The sequence below is a fragment of the Athene noctua genome, chromosome 1 (assembly GCF_965140245.1).
Source record: "Athene noctua chromosome 1, bAthNoc1.hap1.1, whole genome shotgun sequence".
Lineage (NCBI taxonomy): Eukaryota > Metazoa > Chordata > Aves > Strigiformes > Strigidae > Athene > Athene noctua.
The window spans coordinates 3,844,678-3,867,102 of NC_134037.1; the positions used below are offsets into that span (position 1 = coordinate 3,844,678).

Consider the following 22,425-nt stretch of genomic DNA (forward strand, 5'->3'; position numbering starts at 1 on the left):
ACGCCACTTCAAAAGGCTCCTGTGTTTCAGCCAAAGCTTTTTTTTTTTTTTTTTTTTTTTTCAGAAGGTAAAACATTAAAGGGAAGTGGCTTAGGGAAAAAAAAAAAAAAAAAAGCAGCTGTATTTTTGTGCACTGATTGCAAGACACCACCGATAAAAATATCCTTTGCTAAATGACTTTCAGCAGGGATTGTGGACTCAACACAGTATTTGTTGCTTAAAAAAAAAAAAGGGGGGGGGGAAAAACCAAAATAAAACTACACACACACACACACAAAAAAAAAAAAAAAAAAGCCAAGTCAAACCCTGCCAGTTGTTTCCAACATGAAGCCATATTTTGGAGAAAAATCTTGCCAAAGCCGTGCCCTAGGGAGGACGTTTCAAGGGTGCCTTGCTGCCCTGAACCAGCCGCTGGGTGCGTTGGGTTTCTCACCACCCCGAGGCCTTCCTGGGCGGGTGGCAGCAGCGTTCCCTGCAGCCTGGCAGCACCATCCTCCGTGCCTGCACCTGCAGAACAGCCCTCAAACTCACAGCAAGGCCAAAAAAGTCCCTGGGAATGCCCCCACCCTGCTGGGGGGGAGTGTGGGGGCTCACTGGGCGCAAGGCAGCAGCAGGCGATGGTTTCCACGTGTGCTGGCCCTCGAAGGGCCAAACGTGGGTCGTTCAGCACCACTCGCCTTCACAAAGGGCTTGTGCGTAGCAAGAGGCTCCGTTACAGCACCGGGGTGACCCACCAGCACCTCCGTGCCCACGGCAGGGCCCCTCGCGGCTCCACAGCCCCTCCTCCAGCACCAGCAGGTGCTTTCAGCACGATGGGACAACCTGCAGCATCATCCCAGGAGGTTTGACTCGGGGTGGCCGTGGGGCAGCGTCGCTGAGGAACGTGTCTTTGCTTGGTGCTGCAAGAGCCTGGGAGGAATATTGCTGCACCCTCAGGAATTTGTAATGTTTCTGGGTTGGGTTTTTTTTAAAATTTATCGGGTTGGTTTTTTTAGTTTGCTGATTCACTTCCATTACATTAATTAGAGACACTGATAATCTGTAAGAGGCGCTTTCCCAGCCTCCCCCTGCTCTGCCCAAACCCCCCAGCCCCTCACACAACCCCCAGCAGCCGCCCCCAGCCGTGTCAGTACAAGGTGGGGGAGCCTGGGGCTGCCATGGCAAAAAAACAGGCAGAGAGCTGGGACGGTTTGGGGTTTGGTCTTGTGTTGGGTTAATGGTTGGACTGGATGATCTTCAAGGTCTTTTCCAACCTCGATGATTCTGTGATCCTGTTTTGTTTGTTGGGTTCTTTTGGTAAGAGCCAAAGCTTTTACACCCCTGACCTAAGCTTGAGCTTCCCCCCATGTGACACTGGTCCCTGCCAGCACCAGGGCTGAGTTTTTAGGCTGTGGAACAGAAGTTGCCCTGACCCTGGAGTGCGTGAATGTGCAGTTTTCATTCCTCTCTGCTGCACCTCACAGCAGCGGGGTAACGCCAGCAACTGCTGCGATATTCTACTGCCACGGACAGCGAGGCCTCCAGGCAGCACGTGCCTGCGCAGAGGACATTGCTTAGTTTTCAGACTAGCAGTTAGACAAGCCCAAGACTATCTCACAGTTCTTATTCAATCTGGATGCCTGATCATGAAATAAATAATTTCTTCAGCCGTACATCGTAGTCCTCGTGTTGGCAAATTCATAACCAGGACAGACTGGCTCTGGCAGCAGCCGCCGTCCCTGTCCCCTCGTGGCTGGCTGCTACAAACCCGTTGCTGAGTGCGTGGAGCCCCTCTTCCCCTCTGCTGCGTCCTGCACCTGTACAATTTGGGGGCAATCAGGTACCAGCTGGCTGCAATAACATTAAAGTAAGTGTTAGCACTAAGTTCAGTCTGATCTGGTTTTCCACAAGGAGCAATCTGCATCCCTGCTCCCCCCCCCACACTAACCAGGTTGTGGATTTTTAAGCAGTTTCCCTGCAAAACTTGTCCCATCCCAACTGGCATCCACCTTCCCTGCCCCTGAAGCACTGGGAGCCTTTGCCCAGTTTCGGGGGGCTGAAAGGTGTTGGTTTTTACAGCCCATAAGGGGAACAGAAGGAACAAAGGAAAAAAAAAACAACAAATCATTGCAGCACCTAAGGGCCAGGCCAGCAGCAACAACCCCTTGTCCAGGCTGAAGCAGGTTGTGCAGGGGGAGCATGTCCAGACCTCCATCTGCTTTTATTTAACAGTAGGGAAAAGGAGTGTTAAATAAAGCTTTTCCCCGGCTCCACGGAGCTCTGCGAGGAGGATTCCCACACCTCATTGCCTGCAGGCAAAGGGTTCTCTTCCCCAGGGAGGGAGGATGGAGGGAAGGTAAAGCTGTGGGTCTCTGCTCATCGATGGGAAGGTCCCTAATTGCAGGCAACAGGGCAAAAATTTTGTCTGAAACAGATCTCAGCACCCTCGAGTGATGCTACTGCATCCTCGGGCTGCGAGTGCCTCTGAACACTCTGGTGACACAACCCGGATTAACAAAGCACAGACTTACCGGCTCTAAAGAAGATGTTTATTTAGGTACTGCAGGCTGCATGGCAGGTATAATACAATATTACAGTCATTTAGTATTGTACAGAAATAATTAAAAACTTTACAGCTCATTACAAAGTCTCTTTGGATTTCAGCTCGTTTAAAGTACACGGATCGACACGTAACACCGCGGTGTCAACAGCCACTCTTTATATACAGACCCACTACATTTACAGAAATCAACAGGAAGGGGAGCTGGGAAAGGCTCTCCCGAGACACGGCGGGTGTTTGAGGGGCTGAAAAAAAAAGCCAAAGGGCCGTGGGGTGCTGGGAGCAGGCTGGGGGCTGTGGGGAGGAAGGGGCACCCAGGGCAGGGAGGGCTGAGGCCAGGTGGGTCTCAGCCCGGCGGGCTCTCCTGCTGCCTCCGGGTGAGTCTGGCAGCAGAAAGCGACGGGGAGAGCAGCTGCTGCTCCTACCCGACAGCAGCAGCAACGCTCCTCGGACAGCAGCACTGTCCCTCCCGCCCCGCGCTCCCCACGCCCGCTGGGTTTCAGTCCCAACCCACTTCCCCACGCTCTCCCGCTGCGGATGCCAGAGCCAGGACAAGGCTTAGCAAGGCTAAACCCAGCCTAGCCGGGGGCTCGCAGCGGAGAGCAGCAGCTGAGACCTCCTTGGGGGTGAAAAACCCAGCGGCGGTTTAGCAGGAGGGTGGAGAGAGCAGAAACCAAAGGTGGGCAAAGATGCAGAAACAAGACACTTATTTGTGACCCCAGTTCCAGAGAATTTTATGGTGTGACCAGCCTGCACTTCACTTGTCACCATGTTCCTTTCCTAAGGGCCAGGCAGCCCGGAGGCCGGTAGGAAATTCCAGCCCCTGACCCAGGGGTAAGGCACTGGGAAAACTGAACGTCTCGTGCACAGAACTGGCAGTACCAGCCGAAGGACAACAAGCATCGACACAGAAAAGACTCTTCAGCAGCTCCGTTACCGTACGCACGGGTCTCTGCCACACCCGAGCTCGGTTTGTCCAGGTTTTCATGACGGGTAGGTAGGAAAAAGGGGGGTTTCTTGGTTTGTACGACAGCAAAGAGGAGCTGAACGTCCCACCTCGCGGGCAGCCTCCATCTCAACCACTGACAAAACTCTCTTCTTACGAGCTCGGGCAGTATTACCACACAGAACTCGTTTCTATTAGTTTTCCTTAACTAAACTACTCATTAAACAGCAAAGAGCCACGGCCCTCCAACTGAGAAGGTGTGATGTTGGCCACAGAGATCAAAACACCATGAGCGCGCTGAACATAACACAGGAAAAAGGCTTGGTTTGGTTTGAGAAAAGCCCAAAAGTTCCTCTGAAAAAGCATCCCCGTGGCTGACCCGGAGCAAACGACTGCCCACTGCAGAACCCCGCGGCCCCCGCAGAGGAAGGGACCTGCAGATGCAGGTTTGGGCTGTTACGTTTCCTACCCACCAACACACATTTTCTACACCCAGAACCCCAGACCCATCCGCAGTTCCGGGACACAGAAAGCAAGCTTGCACCACCAAGCAGACACAGGAGATGAGACACTCCCTACAAGTTACAGTTCCTGCATTAAATATTCTTTTTCCCTGTATAAAGTGCATGAAAATATTGGAAAATATGCATAGCTACTAACATGCCAGCCACAGCTGCTGGGGCAGTTGCAATCAAGAGCACCTTCTCCTTTATGCTGAGTGTAGAGTTTTCCCAATGTTATCAATAATAATAATAAAAAATATATATATTACCTTCACTGTGGTTTTAAACTGTTTTCTGGTTAGTTGGCTTAGCTGGTGCAGATGGCTTTTGAGTAGAGGGGTGTGCACTTACTGTGCCAAAATCCTGGAAAAATATCTTTTGAAGAAACCTCATGTGCCCAGGAAAGCCGGGATGAGCAGGAGGGAGTTGGAGAAGTCCTCTAAGAACATTCTCACGGCCACATTTGATTTGTTTGGCTTTCTGGAGCTTGTGCTGAATCGGGGTGATGCGGTTAGGGTGGCTTCATTTTTGGGGCACGTTTCAGGGTGGGATCTGAGGAGAGGTTTAAGCTTCAAAAGTCAAACAAGACTGTAAAAACCAAGAGAGCTACGAATCAAATCCTCCCTCCACCCAAGCCAACCAGCTGCTCTGTTAACAGAGCTGCTGCACCACGCTCATTGCCCACTGGTGGTTCAAACCACACCAGCCATAGTTAAGATATTTGCTTCCAGGACAAGTTATCCTAGAGGAGGCAGCGAGTATGTTCTGCTCAAAATGTCTTTCTTACCCCTCTAAACACAGGCAGCATGGTTTTGTACCACGATTGAGGGTGGGTGGAAGAAGAAATCCACCCGTATCAGCCTCCGACCACGTGCCCCAGATGTGCAAACATACATCCTGACGTGGTCAGAGGTGCAGTACAAATAAAACCAGAGGAATTTATAGCAGGGAGCATAAGGAGTGAACTATTAACCCAACTGCCTTCTGCCTGACCCGCTCACCCCTGAGACTTTGATACCTTTACATGGGTCCCACACAGCTCCAGTCTTCAGAGACAGCGGTGCAAGAGAAGAGGCTTCAAAAGGACTTGGACAGGTTCTTCCCTTCATATCTCCCCCCCCCCCCTTCCAAAGGGTCCACCTAGCAAACATCAAGAAGTTTTAAAGATATTCCTAAATCCAGTAAATGAAATGCTGAGACTGAAAACCACAACTGTCGGTGAGGGGCCATTTTCACGTCAGTGAACTTTCTGCAGCACGTCAGAACAAAGTGCAATTAGAAAAAGGGTAAAGATGGATTTTAGAAAACTTACAAGGCAGTACAAAGAGGCATCGTATTAATTAGCAGGTGGTCTTTCATCAGCAAGACTCATCACACCCCAAAACGAAACGAAACGTCGTTTTGCTGCACGAACCACATCTAGAAAAACAGTTACAATTTTTTAAAAAACCAGGATTTTAGGGTCTGAATTCTTTATTACTGTATTTCTCCCATCGTCCTGGCTCGAGCGGACAGGAGCTTCGTGCAAAGGAAAAGGAGGAAAAACTGTACACTAAAAATATCTTTAAAAGCTGGTCTGTACATTTTATATTAAGATTTCTTTACTAAAATTCAAGAAACACTGACACTAGTTACACAAATTGAAAGGATATATGAATCCCTGGCAGTACTATGCATGCCGCATTGTAACCCATCCCACTTATTTCTGCTACAGATTAGTTTCTATTTTAATTTTATTCCTTCTGCATAAATGATATTAATTACAGTAAATCAGCATAATTATCTCCTTTGCTAAGCATCCCTATCTCCTTTGATGACAATGTATCTTTCCCTTGGACCTCTGAACCAGATGGCTAAGGCACTTAGATACCCACGTGCAGCACGGGCAGCAACTAGATACATATTAAAATTTAATCATTAATTTAGCATCCTAAATATTCCCCACATAGATAAAATGTCTATTGCTCAAGCTGTCCAATCCCCCCCCGCGATGACTAAACAAGATATAAACAGCTCAGAACAGAAAAGTCTGTGGCCTTCCTTGATCTGTTAGAAAATGAGCGTGCGTACGTCGATGCGCGCACACACGTACAGGGATGGAGCATCTGTGCCACAGGCAGTTAAAAAACTAGCAAGGGTTACCAAAAATAAAATCAAGTTGTATAAAAGCCAGCCCAAACCTCCCGTTTTCAAGAGAGAGATCAGTTTTGGGGGACGACTCCTCAGCTGTGCTTTCGCGCGCCGCCGGGACGGTTCAGCTGGCGAGGGAGGCACCTCCTCTTCGGAGGGATGCTCAGCAGGGTGTTGGTGGGGCTCCTCTGTGCAACGTCAGGCGGTGGATGATTGTAAAGCGCAAACATTTAGTCATATTTTAAAACAATAAATAAAAATAAATAGACTGGATTAATCCCGTTACGAGGACAGCGACCCTCTGCTTTGTATAACTGGTAAAAATCCGAAGGCTGGGTGGAGCACTGAAGCGCTGAGATCTCTGCAAAAACCTTCTTGGGCCAGAGGGCAGAACCAACAAGAAGGTGGCCCTGCCACTTTGGGGTAAGTGGGAGAGGGGATCCTGTCGCAGTGAGAGCGTATGTTAAAGAGACTAGACAGCAAATTCACTCAACTCCCCTCTTTCCTAAAAAAGAAGGGATCAAAAATATGACAGAGTGGGTCACAGGCCTTCTCCCGTTCCCAACAAATCAGCTAGAAAGATTGTGCTGATTTCCATGGAAGGACAGAGGGACAACAGGACAGTAATCAAAACAGGCACTGGTCCCAACTGGTCCCAGGTCACATCACCAAAAAGCTGTTGTTTTTTTAAATAAAGGGGCTTGGGAGTTCTTTATTTCCAAATAAAAGTTTTATGTTTGCTTCTCTGCCTGTCTGGAATCAATATAACTTTGCCCTTTCACCAAGTATGTGACAGGGAAACAGCTCTTACGAAATTAGAAAAGAACTGTTATTTGGGGGAGTTGTTTTTTGGTTTGGGTTTGTTGGGTTTTTTTTTTAGAATTGCCAGTCACACCGAGAGAAGCATCAGTGTGTGGGTAGTATTTTATAGCTATTGGAAAGCCATAATTTGAACAATTTATGCATCTCTCCCTTCTCTGAAAGGTGGAAGAGAGCAGAGCTTACACCCACCCACCGCCTGCCGTCCGTCATACCCTGAAGCGTCACGATTTGTAACAGGAAACGAAGGACGAAGATCCAGCACCATGACAAGGCAAAGAATTAACATGTCAATCACCCAAAGCAGAGGGAGGAAAAAAACAAACAAACAAACAAACAACCTTCATTAGTGTTTGCCACCAACCAGAAGTTCACATGGATGGTTTAGCTTCCCCTGGCTGCGTCGCACGGCGTTTGCTGCGGTGGGTAGGGCTGTCTCAGTTTGCCCAGGATTTCCTGTTCTCTGCGTTTTTCTGGCTCTTCTCCAGTCGCAGCGTGGATCCTCCTTCTGATTTCGCCAGGGCTGTGAGTGAAGCCAGGTTGGAGGCTGACCCGGAGAAGTTGCTGCTCTTCCTGTTCTCAGCGACGGCTCCTCCTTGCAACCTCAAGCCGGTGCTGCGCCGTCTGGCCGGTCCCGTGGCCTTTTTAACTCTGCCTGGTTTCACCAGCAATCCGTAGCCTGGGTTGCATCTGAAATACTGCTTCCCTCCAATCGAGCCGTCGTTCTTACCTTTGCCAAGAAGAGAAAGAAAGATGATGGACAAAATGGTTTTTATTCCATGCGTACAGTGTGCTACTAGGAGGATACCAGAAGAAGAAAATGCTGAGAGGGAGAACGACTGTGCCCTGTGAGTACACTGCGAAGGCAAACACTCAGGAGGAGAGCGTGCTACGGGCACTAGAGGACAAAGCTGGTACAAGAGCAAACAAATCTGAAGATTGATACACTTACTGATATAAAGACAAGTCTTCCAACTACCAGAGAAGCAGAGAAGTGGGAGCAGCCTTCCCATGAAAGAGGGACCTGGGGGGGTTGACTGCCAGCTGGCTGAACAGAAGCCAGCAGTGTGCCCAGGGGGCCAAGAAGGCCAATGGCATCCTGGCTTGTGTCAGCACTGGCGTGGCCAGCAGGGACAGGGAAGGGATCTGAGCCCTGGGCTCGGCACTGGGGAGGCCGCCCCTCGATTCCTGGGTTCAGTTTTGGGCCCCTCACCCCAAAAAGGCCATTGAATGACTCGAGCGTGGCCAGAGAAGGGCAACGGAGCTGGGGCAGGGTCTGGAGCACAGGTCTGCTGGGGAGCGGCTGGGGGAACTGGGGGGGTTCAGTCTGGAGCAGAGGAGGCTGAGGGGAGACCTCCTGGCCCTCTGCAACTCCCTGCCAGGAGGGGGCAGAGAGGGGGGATGAGTCTCTGGAGCCAAGGCCCCAGCGCCAGGCCCCGAGGGAATGGCCTCAAGCTGCCCAGGGCAGGGTCAGGCTGGCTCTGAGGAAGGATTTCTGTGCAGAAGGGGCTGTTGGGCGTTGGAATGGGCTGCCCAGGGCAGGGGGGAGTCCCCGGGATCCCTGGAGGGGTTGAAGAGTCGGGCTGAGCCAGCGCTGAGGGATCTGGGGGAGTTGGGAACGGTCAGTGCTGGGTTAATGGTTGGACTGGAGGAGCTTCAAGGTCCTTTCCAACCTAGATGATTCTGTGAAAAGTGAAGAGAACAAGTCAGCTGGTTTCAAATCAGCTGGTTTTATAGCTGAACTTGATAAAATTGTAAGATTAGAGGAAGCAGCTGCCTGCGACAGCAGAAGGTTGGTCTTGACTCAGGTGGCTCCTGCAGGCTTGTGCTCCAGTGACACCAGTATAGCTCACTGCTGAACCCCAGCAAAGCCACTGCACGGAGACAGTTACTCTGATGGGACACTCCACCTTATTCTTCCTCCCCACTGTTCAGCGGAATTCTTTAATTTCACCAAAAGTCTTAAATAATCAGTTTAGCAACAGATGCATTTGTAAACTACCAGGAAGGAAGAAAAAAGACAGTTCGAAGAGCTTTTGGTTTTCCGAGTTTAGGAGAGTCTGTTGTTGAGAAAAGGTGCTCTTTCCATGTCATGAAACCTTCACAGAACAGAAAGAATAATTTCTTTATGCTGAAGCTGTTGAGTTCTTTCTATTTCTCCCTTTATATCATTTCAAATTCTCACAATCACTGTTCTGAGTAGTGGGGCAGAGACCACTCCCATCTGTAAAGGGAAGGCAAAAAAATGCAACAGCTCTTTAATGACATAAGGTCACCCCTTTTGTTTTACAGGTGTTTCCTTCTCTCTACACCATTACCACGTTGGGTCCAATATACCCTCACGTGGCCAAGGACTTGTTTGTAGTGTGACAAAGATACAAGTTTGTGACCATATTTCTCAAGTGAAGCTCCAGATGTGCTAGAAACCAGTTACACTCCAACAAGTCAGGGACTTAATCCTTGTGTGGAAACAGAAGGGGGAAAAAAATATCCAGTAACATCAGCAGTTGAGTCCAACAGACCAAAAATTTTGTAGCTGTTCGACACTTCCACAGGCAGCAAAGCTGAGGCTTACTGGCTACATGCAAACAGCTTAACAGAATTAGCACTGTGGACTAGAGTAGCCAGACTGGGAGGGAAGGTGATTTTCCAAAACTAAAATGAATCTGTAAATATATTTTTTTTCTTTTTTTCAAAATAGAGTGTGAGTTCAGGACCGAATTGGGTCTACAACTTTCAAAGGGATTAGAGCTACAGTTTGCTTTCCAGGATGGCAAACTCCAGAGAGTTTTCCGAAACCAGCTGAAAACACACCACCCAGTTTAGCTTTTATGAGCACACCATGCGCAGAGAAGATAACTGCTCATTTAATGAGAGTTCTGGATCCTTGACACAGTATTTATCTCGGTGAACGGCTCCAATCCCAGGGAAGCGTGCAGCAGGCGAGTGTGGGCAACTCCCTGGGACGTGCTGATTCACCAAACAGAGCCTGCACTGCAGACTTGGAAAGCTACAGCTTGGTTAAAAGGATTTAAATAAGGAGCTTTATGTGCCCTCGGTAAACCAAACCCTCTCAAACTATCAAAGGCAGCCCTATCTACTGCTTGTCTCTTGGATTTTCCACTAGCACGCCCTGCCTTCCCCCAACCTTGCCTACTCTTGGAGAAAATGAGTCCCAGGAAAGTGGACATGAACTTGCAGAAGAAAGGAGTCTATGAAGCCTGGGGCTCCAGCAGAGAACAAATGCCAGCCATCATCTTTCTTTCATCTTATGCTAAAGTCAGTTTTTCCATATCATGCTACAACAGCACATATGAACAGAGCTTCCCTGGGAACAAAGCACCCTAGTTTCCAAAATATATGTATTACAGCCTAAATTCTGGCAAGTCTATTGTTGTACAGATAAGAGTCAGACAGGAATGACAAATGAGAAGCTGAAAGAAACCTCAAATCATCTCTGTGTCCTGGTGGTCAACGTTATGATTATTTCCTACTGGTTTTCACACATAGAGGTACATAGACACACACACACAAATAGTCTTTTGCAATTTTACAGCTTATTTTAAAACAGCCTGTGAAAGACTAGTTAACCTGTTAAGAGACTCTGCAACTTTAGTCTAAATGTTCCTTTGCTCGTTTGAATCCCTGTTGTGGTTTGGACACCTTCAAGCTCAGAGCAGAAGCCCAGATGATCTTTGGACACAAGGAGTGTCTCCTGCAACTACAGATTTACTGAGCTGCATTATAAAAGCAATCCTGATCCCCACCTCCATTCTGAGAAGCCAAGGAAATAACTGAAAAGGGACACAGTTCAGTCAGAGGTCAGTCAGACTAGGCAGACTGGAAAAAGATAAGAGCAGGGAAAGATCTTTAGTATTTCCTGTCTCAAAATGAACCCAGTAACGGCTAATGAAACCCCTCCTCATCAAAAAGGGGCGTAAAAATGAGCACTGCAAACTCTGACATCCCGTCTGCTTTACACCCAGCCTAGATCATATTTTACCTGAAGGTAAATCCAGTTCGACACCAACCCATGTTCCCTCCTGAAAGTCTGTGGGCCCGATGTATCTAACAGTGCCCATCTTATTTGCGCCAACGGTGACATATTCTCCCTCTTTCAGCCACTCAGGAATTTCATTGGCATCCTCAGAGTCAGAAGTCACCTCCAGTTTTTCTTCTGCCATCTCTGACCCGTTATGGTTCAGTCCACGGGCAGCAGACGTGCTCTTTTCTCCTTCTTGCTGCTCTTCTGTGTTTAGTGAAGACACGGGATCTGTCCCCAGCATGCTTGTGAAGGACTTCAGCTCTGATGTCTTGACTTTCTGGATTTTGAAGGGGGAAGCTGGAATGCCAGGTGAGGACAATTGGTCAGGAAGAATCTGTGGTTTGGAAAACCCCAGTTCTGAAGCCCCAGAAGCCATTTCTTTTTTCCTAGCTTGTCCTGCTGACTCCATTGATTGTTTGGATAACAACTCCTTCTTTGGAGTGGAGGTAGAGAGAAAGGTTTTTGCATCAGTGGCTACAGAGGCATCATTTGCCTGCTCGCTTTGAGTCACAGGAGATGCGCAAGATTTTGATTTCAGAGCATCATTTCCATTCACTTCAGTGCTGTCTTTGGGTCTTGAGTGAGCACTTTGAAGGCTGGAGGCGTGTGGACTCTCTCTCTTAGCACTGAGACAGCTTTCTGAAGAACTGTCTGAGTGCCCTGGCATGTCCAAAGAAGAGACCTGAGCTGCAGTGGGAGCTGGGAAGTCACTCACTGCAGGCACCTGACCTCCTGCTTGAGCCACAGCATCGCTTCCTGCTGCGAGGGCTTCAGAGAGGGTGGCTGTCGAGACACTGTGAGAAAAGTACCCACTGGAGGCTTCACTCAGAGGACTTGGAGGTCCTTCCTGGGAGTCCTGTGCCGGGGTGTCTCCCGTGGGCTGCTGCAAAGGCACTTTGGGTGTCTTTTCCTGACTCTTGTCCACCTCAGCTGTCTGTGCTGCAGTTTCAAGTGGCTGTTTCCCCGCTTCCTCTTGGTTAATCTGAAACAGAAGAGGATAAGGACCATGGAGCTCTGTTATCCAAAATCTCTGGGCTAAAAGGATAGATACAAGGTCTCTGGGATGTACTAAGGCCTTCAGCTTATCTAAATCCCTGCGTAGCTGCAATCTCCCGAAGATGCAAGCTGATCCGAAGTCAGCTTTGCAAACCTGGTGGGATTGTCAGCTCATTTCTTCCATTAATAAGAAAAGTGTCAACCAAAAGAAATACGTTCCCCAATATTTACTGAAAAATTATTTATATTACAGGAATGGTCATTTGGTGTTTGAATAGCAGGATTTATATGAAATGTGAAACAGCCATGATCTATAAGTCTCTCACAGTTATTTGGCTTAACTCTCACGATTGATAAATCATGCCTCTCCAACTAAACTGTCATTTATGTCCCCGTTTCCAAATGCCATTCCCACCTCAATGCCGCCAGCACCACACACTTTCAGAGTATGAAATTAACTGCACCTCATGAGATTAACAGCCCATTTTAGTGATGTATTTCTTGGCTGTAAAGTTTACTAAATCTGATAGATCAATATCTTTTGCCAGCACATGTACTCTAAAAGATTAGGATGTCTCTAAATCTCTTTGGGAGGGAGGGAGGAGGCTGCTATTATGAAGGGGGGGAAAAAAAAAAGTGGTTGGAGGACAGCAGATTTGAACATATCCTGTCTTAACTCAGGCCTGTATTTTTGTTTACTCTTCAAAATTTTGTGGTTTATCCCATCTAGTGGTTAGGTGTCCCAAACTACAGGATTTTCACCTTACTCCAAAGTGCCTTTTCCACTGGAAACTTAAGTGGCATTTGAAGAAACAGGGATTTGATTGTATTACAGGAATTTCAGAACCAAAGGCTAGCTTGCTATTGTTAAGTGAAATGTAATACAGAAAAGTTTTTTTAAATATTCTTGTAGATTAAAGACATCTTTTTAGCTTTTCTATGGAGAGGATGGCGTACACGTGGACTCTGGAGCTCTGCTCTTTCTTTGGGTTTTCCCTTTTAAGAGTTCAGATAACACACGTTTTACTAAGACAATAAAAGCACAGTGGGAGAAAGCTGATTTGCTATTCATAAGACTGAAGTTCTGCTGAACTGTGGGAGATCATACGGTCTATTTTCTCTCCAGCTTAGCAAGAGCCTTTTCTTCACGCTGATATCATGAATTGGCTTGAAATTTAAAAATGAGAATTAAGCTCAACACTCAGAATAACAGACACGTTCTGTTTATAGAAAGCACCAGAGCCTAGCAATTTGCCTTTTAAAGCAGCCAAACTGCTAAATTTTAGCTAGTTAACTGCTAATGCAATCATATGATTAACCAGGCTTTCAAATATAAAAGTATAACCACAATATAAGGGGAGGTTTTACCAGGACCTAACAAAACACAACAACACACACTGCTTTTAATTGTCTCACAGTGAATCAACGGTAAAAGTGCAACAGGTTTTAAGGAGCTAACCCAGCAGTGGCTTTTATCTCCTCTGGTTTCCAGGCAAGTGAGTATGTAAATTGTATCATCACATCCTGGGACGTGTTTACCTGTTTTATCTTTGCAGCACTGGCATCACTACTGGCAGACTGAACCATAATTCGTGGGACAGTCTGCAGGAATAAAAAACAAAACAACAAAACAAAAACACAGAGCATCATTCACTTAAAGGATTAAATACTGTCAAACTGGTCAACATTAAAACTTGTATTTCAAATTTTGGATGGAATCACAAGCAAACCTTTGTCACAAAAGGAGGGAGAATTGCTACTTTATTGCATTCTGATGCCACACTCTGAAGGCGTAAAAACCTTAACCAAGGCATCCCTGAATTTTAACAGATAAGCAGCTACAAGTACAAATTCACAACGTACAAAGTTTTCTTTTAGGCAGTTGGTCAAAGAGAGCCCACTGAGCAACCAGATGACAAAGAGATCTGAGGTTACGCTGGTCTCGCTAGCGAAATCCTCAGCTTCAGTCCATCTCCAAAACTCTTCCTCCATTTCCAGTATCTTAATTCATTTTAGCTTTTAGCACTGTTCGCTTTAACTCAAAAAGGAAGCCAGAAATGAGATCTGTGCACCCTCTTTTCAAAGAGGGCATCACCACTGCCTGCTAGAGTGACAGAATCCCAGAATCACTGAGGTGGGAAAAGCCCCTCGGGATCACCGAGTCCAACCCTCAGCCCGACTCTACAAAGTTCTCCCCTACCCCACATCCCCCACAGCTCATCCCAACGGCCCTGAAACCCCCCCAGGGATGGGGACTCCCCCCTCCCTGGGCAGCCTGTGCCACTCTCGGACCACTCTTGCTGGGAAACATTTTCTCCTCCTGCCCAGCCTGAGCCTCCCCTGGGGCAGTTTCCAGCCGTTCCCTCTTGTCCTGTCCCTGATCCCCTGGGAGCAGAGCCCAGCCCCAGCCTCTCTGCCTCTGTGTGACGACTACGCATGCCATTTGCTAACCACAACACACTGGTCCCCTGCTAGAAGAACCACTTGTGTTACAACAGTATCTTCTTCTCTATTAGATCGTGGGGCTTGATACGAAGGCAACAATAAATGTCTTTCACTTGCTCTGTATTCAGGTTTTTATGTTAAGATTTGAAATTATCACTCTCCTAAGACTTTAACAGCAAATTGTGACACTTGACTATAACTCTTAGGCCAAGCTGTCAACTTGGGCTGTCATGCACTGTTGACACAGGAGGGAAAGGGACCACCAGTTCAGTGGAGAACCTTGGGAAAGGGAAGCATGAAGAAAAGGAGAGAGGAGAAGGCAGAAACATCTCTCTTTAGCACTGTTAAATAACATACTGCAAGTGCAGGTTCATCATTTCAGGGAAAGAGCTCTTTAAGGGTGACATATTACACAATTTGGGAGCAGTCTGTTGTGTTTTTTTTTCTTTTTTTTCTCCAAGGGACTTGAGAACTCCTTCTGTAGAAATACACAGACAGCTATTTCCAGACTTCAACAATCTGTTTAAAGAACCGAAACTTTCCAGCTGAAGAGTAAGGTACTCTTCTCCTGCATCCCTTCTAAGTACAGTAAAGCAGGAATATGACTAATCCTATCCCCAAAAGAAATCAACATGGGAGAAAAGAACAGCTATTATTTATACAGAGATTGCCAGACATTAAATAAAAACAGAGTTGATCAAGGTAAAATATAAAAAAGACAAAAGACAGACAAAAACCCCAACAGGTTCACAGTGGATCAAAATAAATTTTTAAAGATATTATAGCTTCAATTCAATAATAGAAAGCAGGAGAAGAGAGCTTTGCTTGTCATTAAACTTGCTAATAGAAGCTACACCACTGAAGTGGGGTTCAGAGCAAACTGGCTCTATTTTGGGTGCACAAGGTATTAGCATTTTGAGATCCTCACTAGGACATGCACTGGAGCTCCAGGAAGCAGATGGTGACCCGAATCAGAACAAATCAACGAGGCCTAAAAATAAACAGAGCTTTAGGGCTTGTGATCCAGTGGTTTTCAGACACCTCCAGAACTTCACCTTCCTTTGGAATAAAGTAGCAACCTTCTAAGACTAAAGTATTAATCTGAAAACAACTGTAGTACTGACTTGAGACCGCATCCAGAGGTAGCTTAGAGCAATGAGGTGTGTGAGTACTCAGACGCATCCTAAATATTAACTCAGACATGCAAGGATAGCTTGATTGTCTTAACAGCCAAGTGTTTCACTTTAACAAATACTAGAGAGGAAAGGGATTACCTTTCTCAGGAGAAAACCCTGCAAATCTTAGGTTTAATAAAAGCTTATCATGGTGTTAAAGGGAGCAGAGTAGTTGGCAGAACACTTATTCCCTCCTCTTCAACCATCTTTGAACCATGGGTTGGTCCATCTGGGGAGTGCAAAGCCAAGCTATTAAATATCACCTTTTAATGAAAAAAGTATCTGTAGTCACAAGGCATTAGGGCTAATCCCTAGGCAGGCACTTTAAACCTTTTGCAGAGGTGCAGCTGAACCTCAGGGAGAAGCCAAGGCTCTTGAATTCAAATTATCCCAGTTAAATATCTCCATGCTCCAATGCTAAAAGCACTGCGTTTTGGCATCTCAGAAAGGTTGCGCAAAGGAAAAACACTGTCCTTTTTGCTTCCACACTACTGTGTGGGAGCTGATGTAGCAGGGGAAACAGTCTTTTTCAGCAGAGCTTGTATCAGGAGCTAAAGCCAGCTCCAAGCTCTCACACTGGCACCGTAACACAACTTGATTTTTTGCCCCATTTTCTCCCAGTATACGTGCCATCTCCGGGAAGTGAGGGAAGCTGAGGTCTAGCATTGTTATCCAGAGACAAGCACTCAGAATTGGAGTTAAGAAAAAGTATTTAAAGATATTCCTCAGTTTCTTTGATTTCCTTTCCTCCCTTTAAAACAATAAACAGAAGAAAGTGTTTGTTTGGGTTTTTTTATCTCTCAGAAACCTTCAGTCTTACAGCCTGTAAATCCATGAAATCTAAAAATCCGACTGATATCAAATAACAAAAGAAAGAAAAACGTTACACTTTAATCACTCCTCATCAAGTTATCCTCCTGAAAGGATGACAAATCTCAAAACTACAACAACTTTGCCAAGCAATGTTCAGAAAAACGTGGAGAGAAAAAAGCAATTATGAGAAGTGGCACTTGCCCAACTTCGGTGTTGACAAGAAACAGATGGGCAGAAACACCCTCGCTGGGGTAGCAAGGGTACTAAAACAAATCTTTTATGAAACGTAGTCAAGTTACTGGAGGGGGGGGGGGGTACTGAAAACAATGTGTTTGACTATCTGTGAAGACATTTACTGGATGAAAAATATTTCTGAATTGGGAGCCAAATTCTGTCATTAAACGTTTGTAGATAGTGACTGCTAAACTAGACATATATATTTACCCGATGGCAAAACATGACCCTTTTACAGTGATAATTTTTGGCACAATTTCTTCAACCAAGCTGACAAAATACAGAGTAAGACAGAACATGAAAGCGATTCACTTTAAAGCATCTTTGAATCTCTGTAGAACAAAAATTGTCTTTTTCCTAAGAGCTGCTACTCTGTACAGTGAGTTTATAAGGATTTCTAAGAGTGTGTGTTTTCTGGTCTGATGAGAGGTCGCTGTGCATGTACTTTGAGGTGACCAAAAGTCGTGTAGTTACTATTGATTAGCATAATCTGGAGACCAACCTGGTATGCTGGCGAGTTTGAACTGGAAAAGAAAATGTGTGTATCACCCCACTTAAGCACCAAAATTAATCCTAAATGAACTATTTTTCATACCATTACATATATATATATAATGGGAACCTCTTCAGCGAGCTCAGAAGACCACAGTTGGCATTTCAACGTCATTTTGTAAAACGCCCCTGACAATGGTGACTGATGACTTCAGTACAAAGCCTTCTGACTGCATGTCACGGGATGAAAATCCTTCGATGTTAGCACCCAACATGCAGAAAGTTCAGTGGCAGTTAACAGAACAGGGCCAGCGTGTACAAGATTATCCTCCAAGCTCCGCAAATGGTCTAGCCAAGGTTATAGCTGATGTAATCCTAAAAGGGCACTATCAGAAAACGTCCACTGCTCTTGTCTAAGCTTTACCATCCGCAGATAGGAATGACTGAGCTCAAGGACTGTCACACTGATGGTATTATGCTCACATCACCGTTATAAAAGCAGCTATTGGGAACTTCTGCAGCAGGGCATAACAGTTGCTTCATGAAGTGTAGATTTAAATCAGTTTTGAGCACTTGGGATAAAATATTTTCAACAAGACACACAGAGCAATGCAGTCAGAATTCTGAATCCCCCTAGTACATAGCCAAAAAGAGTTGAATCCATTTTAAAAAGGTCCTTCATTTTAAAAAGGTCCCCCCAATAATATTCCTCCCTGTCCTCAATTTCAAAATCATTCTGAAGTCATTAATCACTCAAATATAAAATCTCCTGCATTCTAAAAGATCTGAAACCCAGTACAAGTTAGTTTGTTGGTTTTTTTGTCTTTGTTTTCTTCACTAAAGACACCGTGTGTTTAAATATTAACCTAAACAAGCCCCTCTTATTCCCCCTTCCATATGTAGAACATTTCAGCCTGTAATAATACTTCTGAATTCCACATTTCTAATATACTTTATGCAAAATTAACTATACCATTTTCTACGGAGTTAAATTACTTCATTCCTAGTTCTGAGCAGATTAAAAGGGTAATTCATAACCATTTTCAAGTTAGTTCATAAAGAAGTTTCAGTGACTTGCTCTAAGAACTTTAAACCCCATTTTTCCATACTCATTCTCATTAAAAACTATTTATAGGAGGATGATAGCGAAAAACTGAACTCAGAAAGAAATCAAAACACTAACAACTCAGTCACAAGAACCAGACACATATGAGCTCAGCTGGCCACTGAGGATCTGTTGAGCTATGCTGATTATAGCACCCAAATGATTCTTTATTTGAAACTCTGAAAAAAGCCTTCGAGATTTTAAAGAAGGTTCTCTGAGGCCACATTATTTACATTTGATTAAGGAATGTCAGTTCTAGCAATTATACTATGCACCATGCACATCCACAAAACTGTTATTTTTTAATGCACTGCCAGAAAAAGGCTTTTGTCTATTTAGATGGCTTTTCATTAACTGCTTTTCATTATTTTTTAAGATTAATTACTATGTCTGCATGAGAAGGTGAAAGAGAAAAAAATTGAGAGCTGCCCTCTCCGCGTGTCACATGTCTGCATTTCTATACCACAAACCAAAAATGAATTACATTAGCACATGGAAATGCAGAGTTGTGGTTGGTTTGGGTTTTAGGTTTGATTTTGTTTTTTTAGATAGCTGTGACTCAAGATCTCTTATTTAAGCCATGTGCTAACAAAAAGACATCTGAGAATACAACAAGGTTCTCGAGTATGAAGGTGACCAAAATCCACTTACCAAATGCACATTGGTCAGAGGAATGTGCTTCTGCCACAGCAATGTCAAAAAACAGAAACTGAAATTTAATATGTACATTTTTAACGTCAGCACCCAATGATGCCCTAAAATGTAATTACACGGGCAGTTCCTGGAGATCAACAGGGTCATAAGGTAAAGAACAGTAATTCTGCTTGGTGCACACTATAAAAGCCTCAGCGTGTTAATAAAAAAGACAAGCTTCAAGAGCATGTACATAATATCATTAAGCACAGATAGATGAAACTCCGATTCTCCAGCCACCTGCATATTTTACACAAGTATTTAAAACTTTTCTCTCTCAGCAATAATAAGGTTTGGTAAAGCTTTAAATCTTGCACACTGCGGTACTAAGCTTTTTAAAGGATAGACTAGGAAAATAAAAAACAATTGTAGCAATCCAAAAAGGTTTAAACTGTTGGCTTTTTTTATTTACAGACTACTGGCAATTAATTCAAAGGCATCAGATAATGGAGAAAATAGGCATTTTCTAACTTAAAGTATATAAACAGCTTCATCAGAAACCAATCTTTTAGGTACATAAACAGCTTCATCGGAAGCCATTCTGCTAGTTACATAAAGAATCCTATTATGCCAAATTAATTCAATCTAACTAATTAGAGAGCAGGAAGTTCTTTCAATTATTTTATGTGCTGTCTGAGAAACACACTTGAATACGAGAGCAGATTTCATTAATTGCGGTTCATTATTCTCCAGATTAGTTACTAAACTTGCATCAGAAGGTCAAAGACAGCAATTTTGTTAGCTGCCACCACCTTGACTGGAATGTCTCTGCATTTTTGAAACTCAGGCAACCACTGACTATAAACACAAACAGCACTGGGAAAAAGCATTTTGTTAAGATAACTTCCGTACGTGCTCGCTTACTTTCAGGTTGGTGCCAGCCTAAGCAACGGCCTATGACTGAAATAAAAAGCTGCTAAAATAAAAAAGGGTGTTTTCAGAACAAGCGATCAGAACTGCATCTTCTGTTTACTCACACAGAGATTTGGTAACACAGCTCAGAGAGCTGCCTGGTCATGACAAACTTCAGTGATAAACCTGAAAAAAGGTTAAGTACTACTCCCTTGGAAATGATGCTCAGAAGCACTAACAATCAACTTAGCCATAAGACCCTGCTTACAAGGTGCAACAAACCAAATCTGATTCAAGGCCAGGTTGGACGGGGCTTTGGGCAACCTGGGCTAGTGGAAGGTGGCCCTGCCCATGGCAGGGGGGTGGGACTGGATGATCTTTGAGGTCCCTTCCAACACAAACCATTTTGTGGTTCTCTGATGCTTTCTGCAGAGATGTACAGCCATCTAACCCTGGTAATTTAACTGTAACATACTGGAGGTTTAATGTAACAGCTGGGTTAGCCATCCATTTCAAGATGGTTCACCAGCGTTTTTCCAGAATGGGTTTTAATGACATTAGATAATTAAGTACTCTCAAATAGTGTAACAGATAGGCACTGAAAAGTGAGCTGGACAGGGACTTGGGAAATTCTCTTTCACTGTAGTAGTTTGATGAACCAGGAGAAAGTAATAAACCGATCCACTTAGCTTTTTGGTATTTATGTTCAAACACCTGTTATTATCTATCTGCTCGTTTGCTTTTAGCCAGGAAAGGATGATTTAGATCCTTCCGTTTTCTTTGTAAAGCGTTCCTTTGGTAATTTCTATTCCTGAGCCTAGCTCTCCCAATTTGTTGTTTACAGCAACAGAAGTCCATCAGTTGCCAGTTAGGGGTCAGATTCTTCTGCAATTACAGGTGAAAGACCCTTTTAGCTTCACCTCTCCTTTACGTTTTTTGTACTTTACCACCTACTCTCACCCTGCACATTCATTTACGTCCCCTGCCACTGCGTATTGAAGTTTTATTCTTCCGCAGAACTAAGATGCATTGTTCTGTATCTTCTGAGACTCAGAAATACAATTTTTCGTGTCCTCTCCATCGCGTAGTTTACTACAGTTATGCAAGAATTACTAGCTGGCCGTCTCGCTCTGGCAGGTTAGCGATAAGGTGTTAAAGCTGATTGCCAAACACTGACCCCCACAGCAGCCCCATCATCCACCGAGTACAATAGCCATTCATCACCGCCACCATTTAAATTCTTCTGGCCACATTTGCATCATCAGGCCATTATAAAGAAACAGCAAGAAAGATTATGAGACATGATATTTATGATCTTAAAGCCAGCCTTGCTACAGCAGCAGGTATTTATTTTTTTGTGCTGCGCAGAGGCAGCTGTAGCTAATTCTGCAGCAGTTCCTTCAATTTTTGCTCTCTTTTCTGTGCACTGTGATTGCTAACAGGAGTGAAGCAGCCCTGTCTCCGTACTGATAGAGCTGCAAAGAATATCTATGAAACCTCTCAAACCAGTGAGGGATAGTTGTAATACCTGTTCTATTGTAAAACTAAAAGTAGCAAATAATTTTAAGATTTCCTTTTATTATACAGATCCAGTGGTGATGGGAAAATTTAGGTTGCTCTCCAATGCAACCAAGCATTAAAACACCACACACTCCTGTTTATATTTTAGCTTTTATATTTTTTAAAACAAAGCAGAAGTAGCATTGCCTCCTATTAAAAACTGCTGTGATCATGATCTGATTGAGTTTCCTTAACACAAATTAAAATCTCTTAACATAGGTGTCTTTGTAGTTTAAAAACTGACTTCAAGAAAAATAATGCAAGACTGATCTTGAACAGTGGGAAGGAGTGGGAACAGGTGGTTAGACTAGAGGCAGGAAATTAGGCCTCGCTTCTAATCTCAGCACTTATTGATTCAGTAAGAATTCAAGAAGTTGTGAAAGGCTCTCACTGCAACTGTAAAGAGCACCTATTTGCATCTTTTGATACCCAAATACCTTCAAGGAAAGCCGCTGTCTTAATTTTAATTCTCTACGTTTCATTGATGAGTAAGTTTATATGATTCCAGTCTCAGCACTAAGACTGATGTAAGCAAAAGGCAACATGAAAATGTAAAGAAATAAATTGGAGAAGATATAGGAGTAAAATTTGCTCCTTTTATTACTTTGTAGAGAATAAAACCACAGTCAAAATAAAAATATTTTAAACATACCTTATTTTTATTTGTGCTACGTCTGTCATAATTTAAAAATATTTAAGTATTAGTGTATTTATTTTTGTTCTGTTTGTTTATTTAATAGTCCACTGTACTTCTACAATGACAAAAAAACCTTCCTGTGGTCCTGGGACATTCTTCTAACAGCAAGTTTAGTTGGAGCAAACAATGGAACAGAATGTCTGGATCCAATCACAAAAAATAGCTGCTTGGGGATTTTAGGGTTTGTTTTGCAGAAGATTTCCTTTACAACATTTGTCTGCATGTCAAGAGGTGAGGAAAGGTCTAAGTTAACAGGTAACGTGCTTCCAGAACTCCAGACAAGTGAACAAGATGACAGCAGAGCGAGCCGGATGGTTAACAAAGCACGGGCAGAATGCACTTGTGCAAACTTCAACAAGATCTGACTCCAGATTTATTTTC

General features: G+C 44.5%; 1 protein-coding gene across 4 annotated transcripts in view; it reads right to left on the reverse strand.

Moving 5' to 3' along the window:
* Nucleotides 1-2,436: 2,436 nt before the first annotated feature.
* The window catches only part of KIF13B (kinesin family member 13B), a 132,248-nt gene continuing 112,259 nt past the window's right edge, over nucleotides 2,437-22,425 (reverse strand). For 2 of the 4 annotated variants that reach the window (XM_074895453.1, XM_074895455.1), the window contains exons 38-40: nucleotides 13,518-13,580; nucleotides 10,941-11,964; nucleotides 2,438-7,667 (exon numbers count right to left, since the gene is read on the reverse strand). In XM_074895453.1, coding sequence (XP_074751554.1) covers nucleotides 7,375-7,667; nucleotides 10,941-11,964; nucleotides 13,518-13,580 — 1,380 coding nt within the window. In that variant the 3' untranslated portion in view covers nucleotides 2,438-7,374. Of the gene's footprint in view, nucleotides 7,668-10,940; nucleotides 11,965-13,517; nucleotides 13,581-22,425 lie in introns of all 4 variants that reach the window. The other 2 variants (XM_074895452.1, XM_074895454.1) reach the window with 2 other exon arrangements.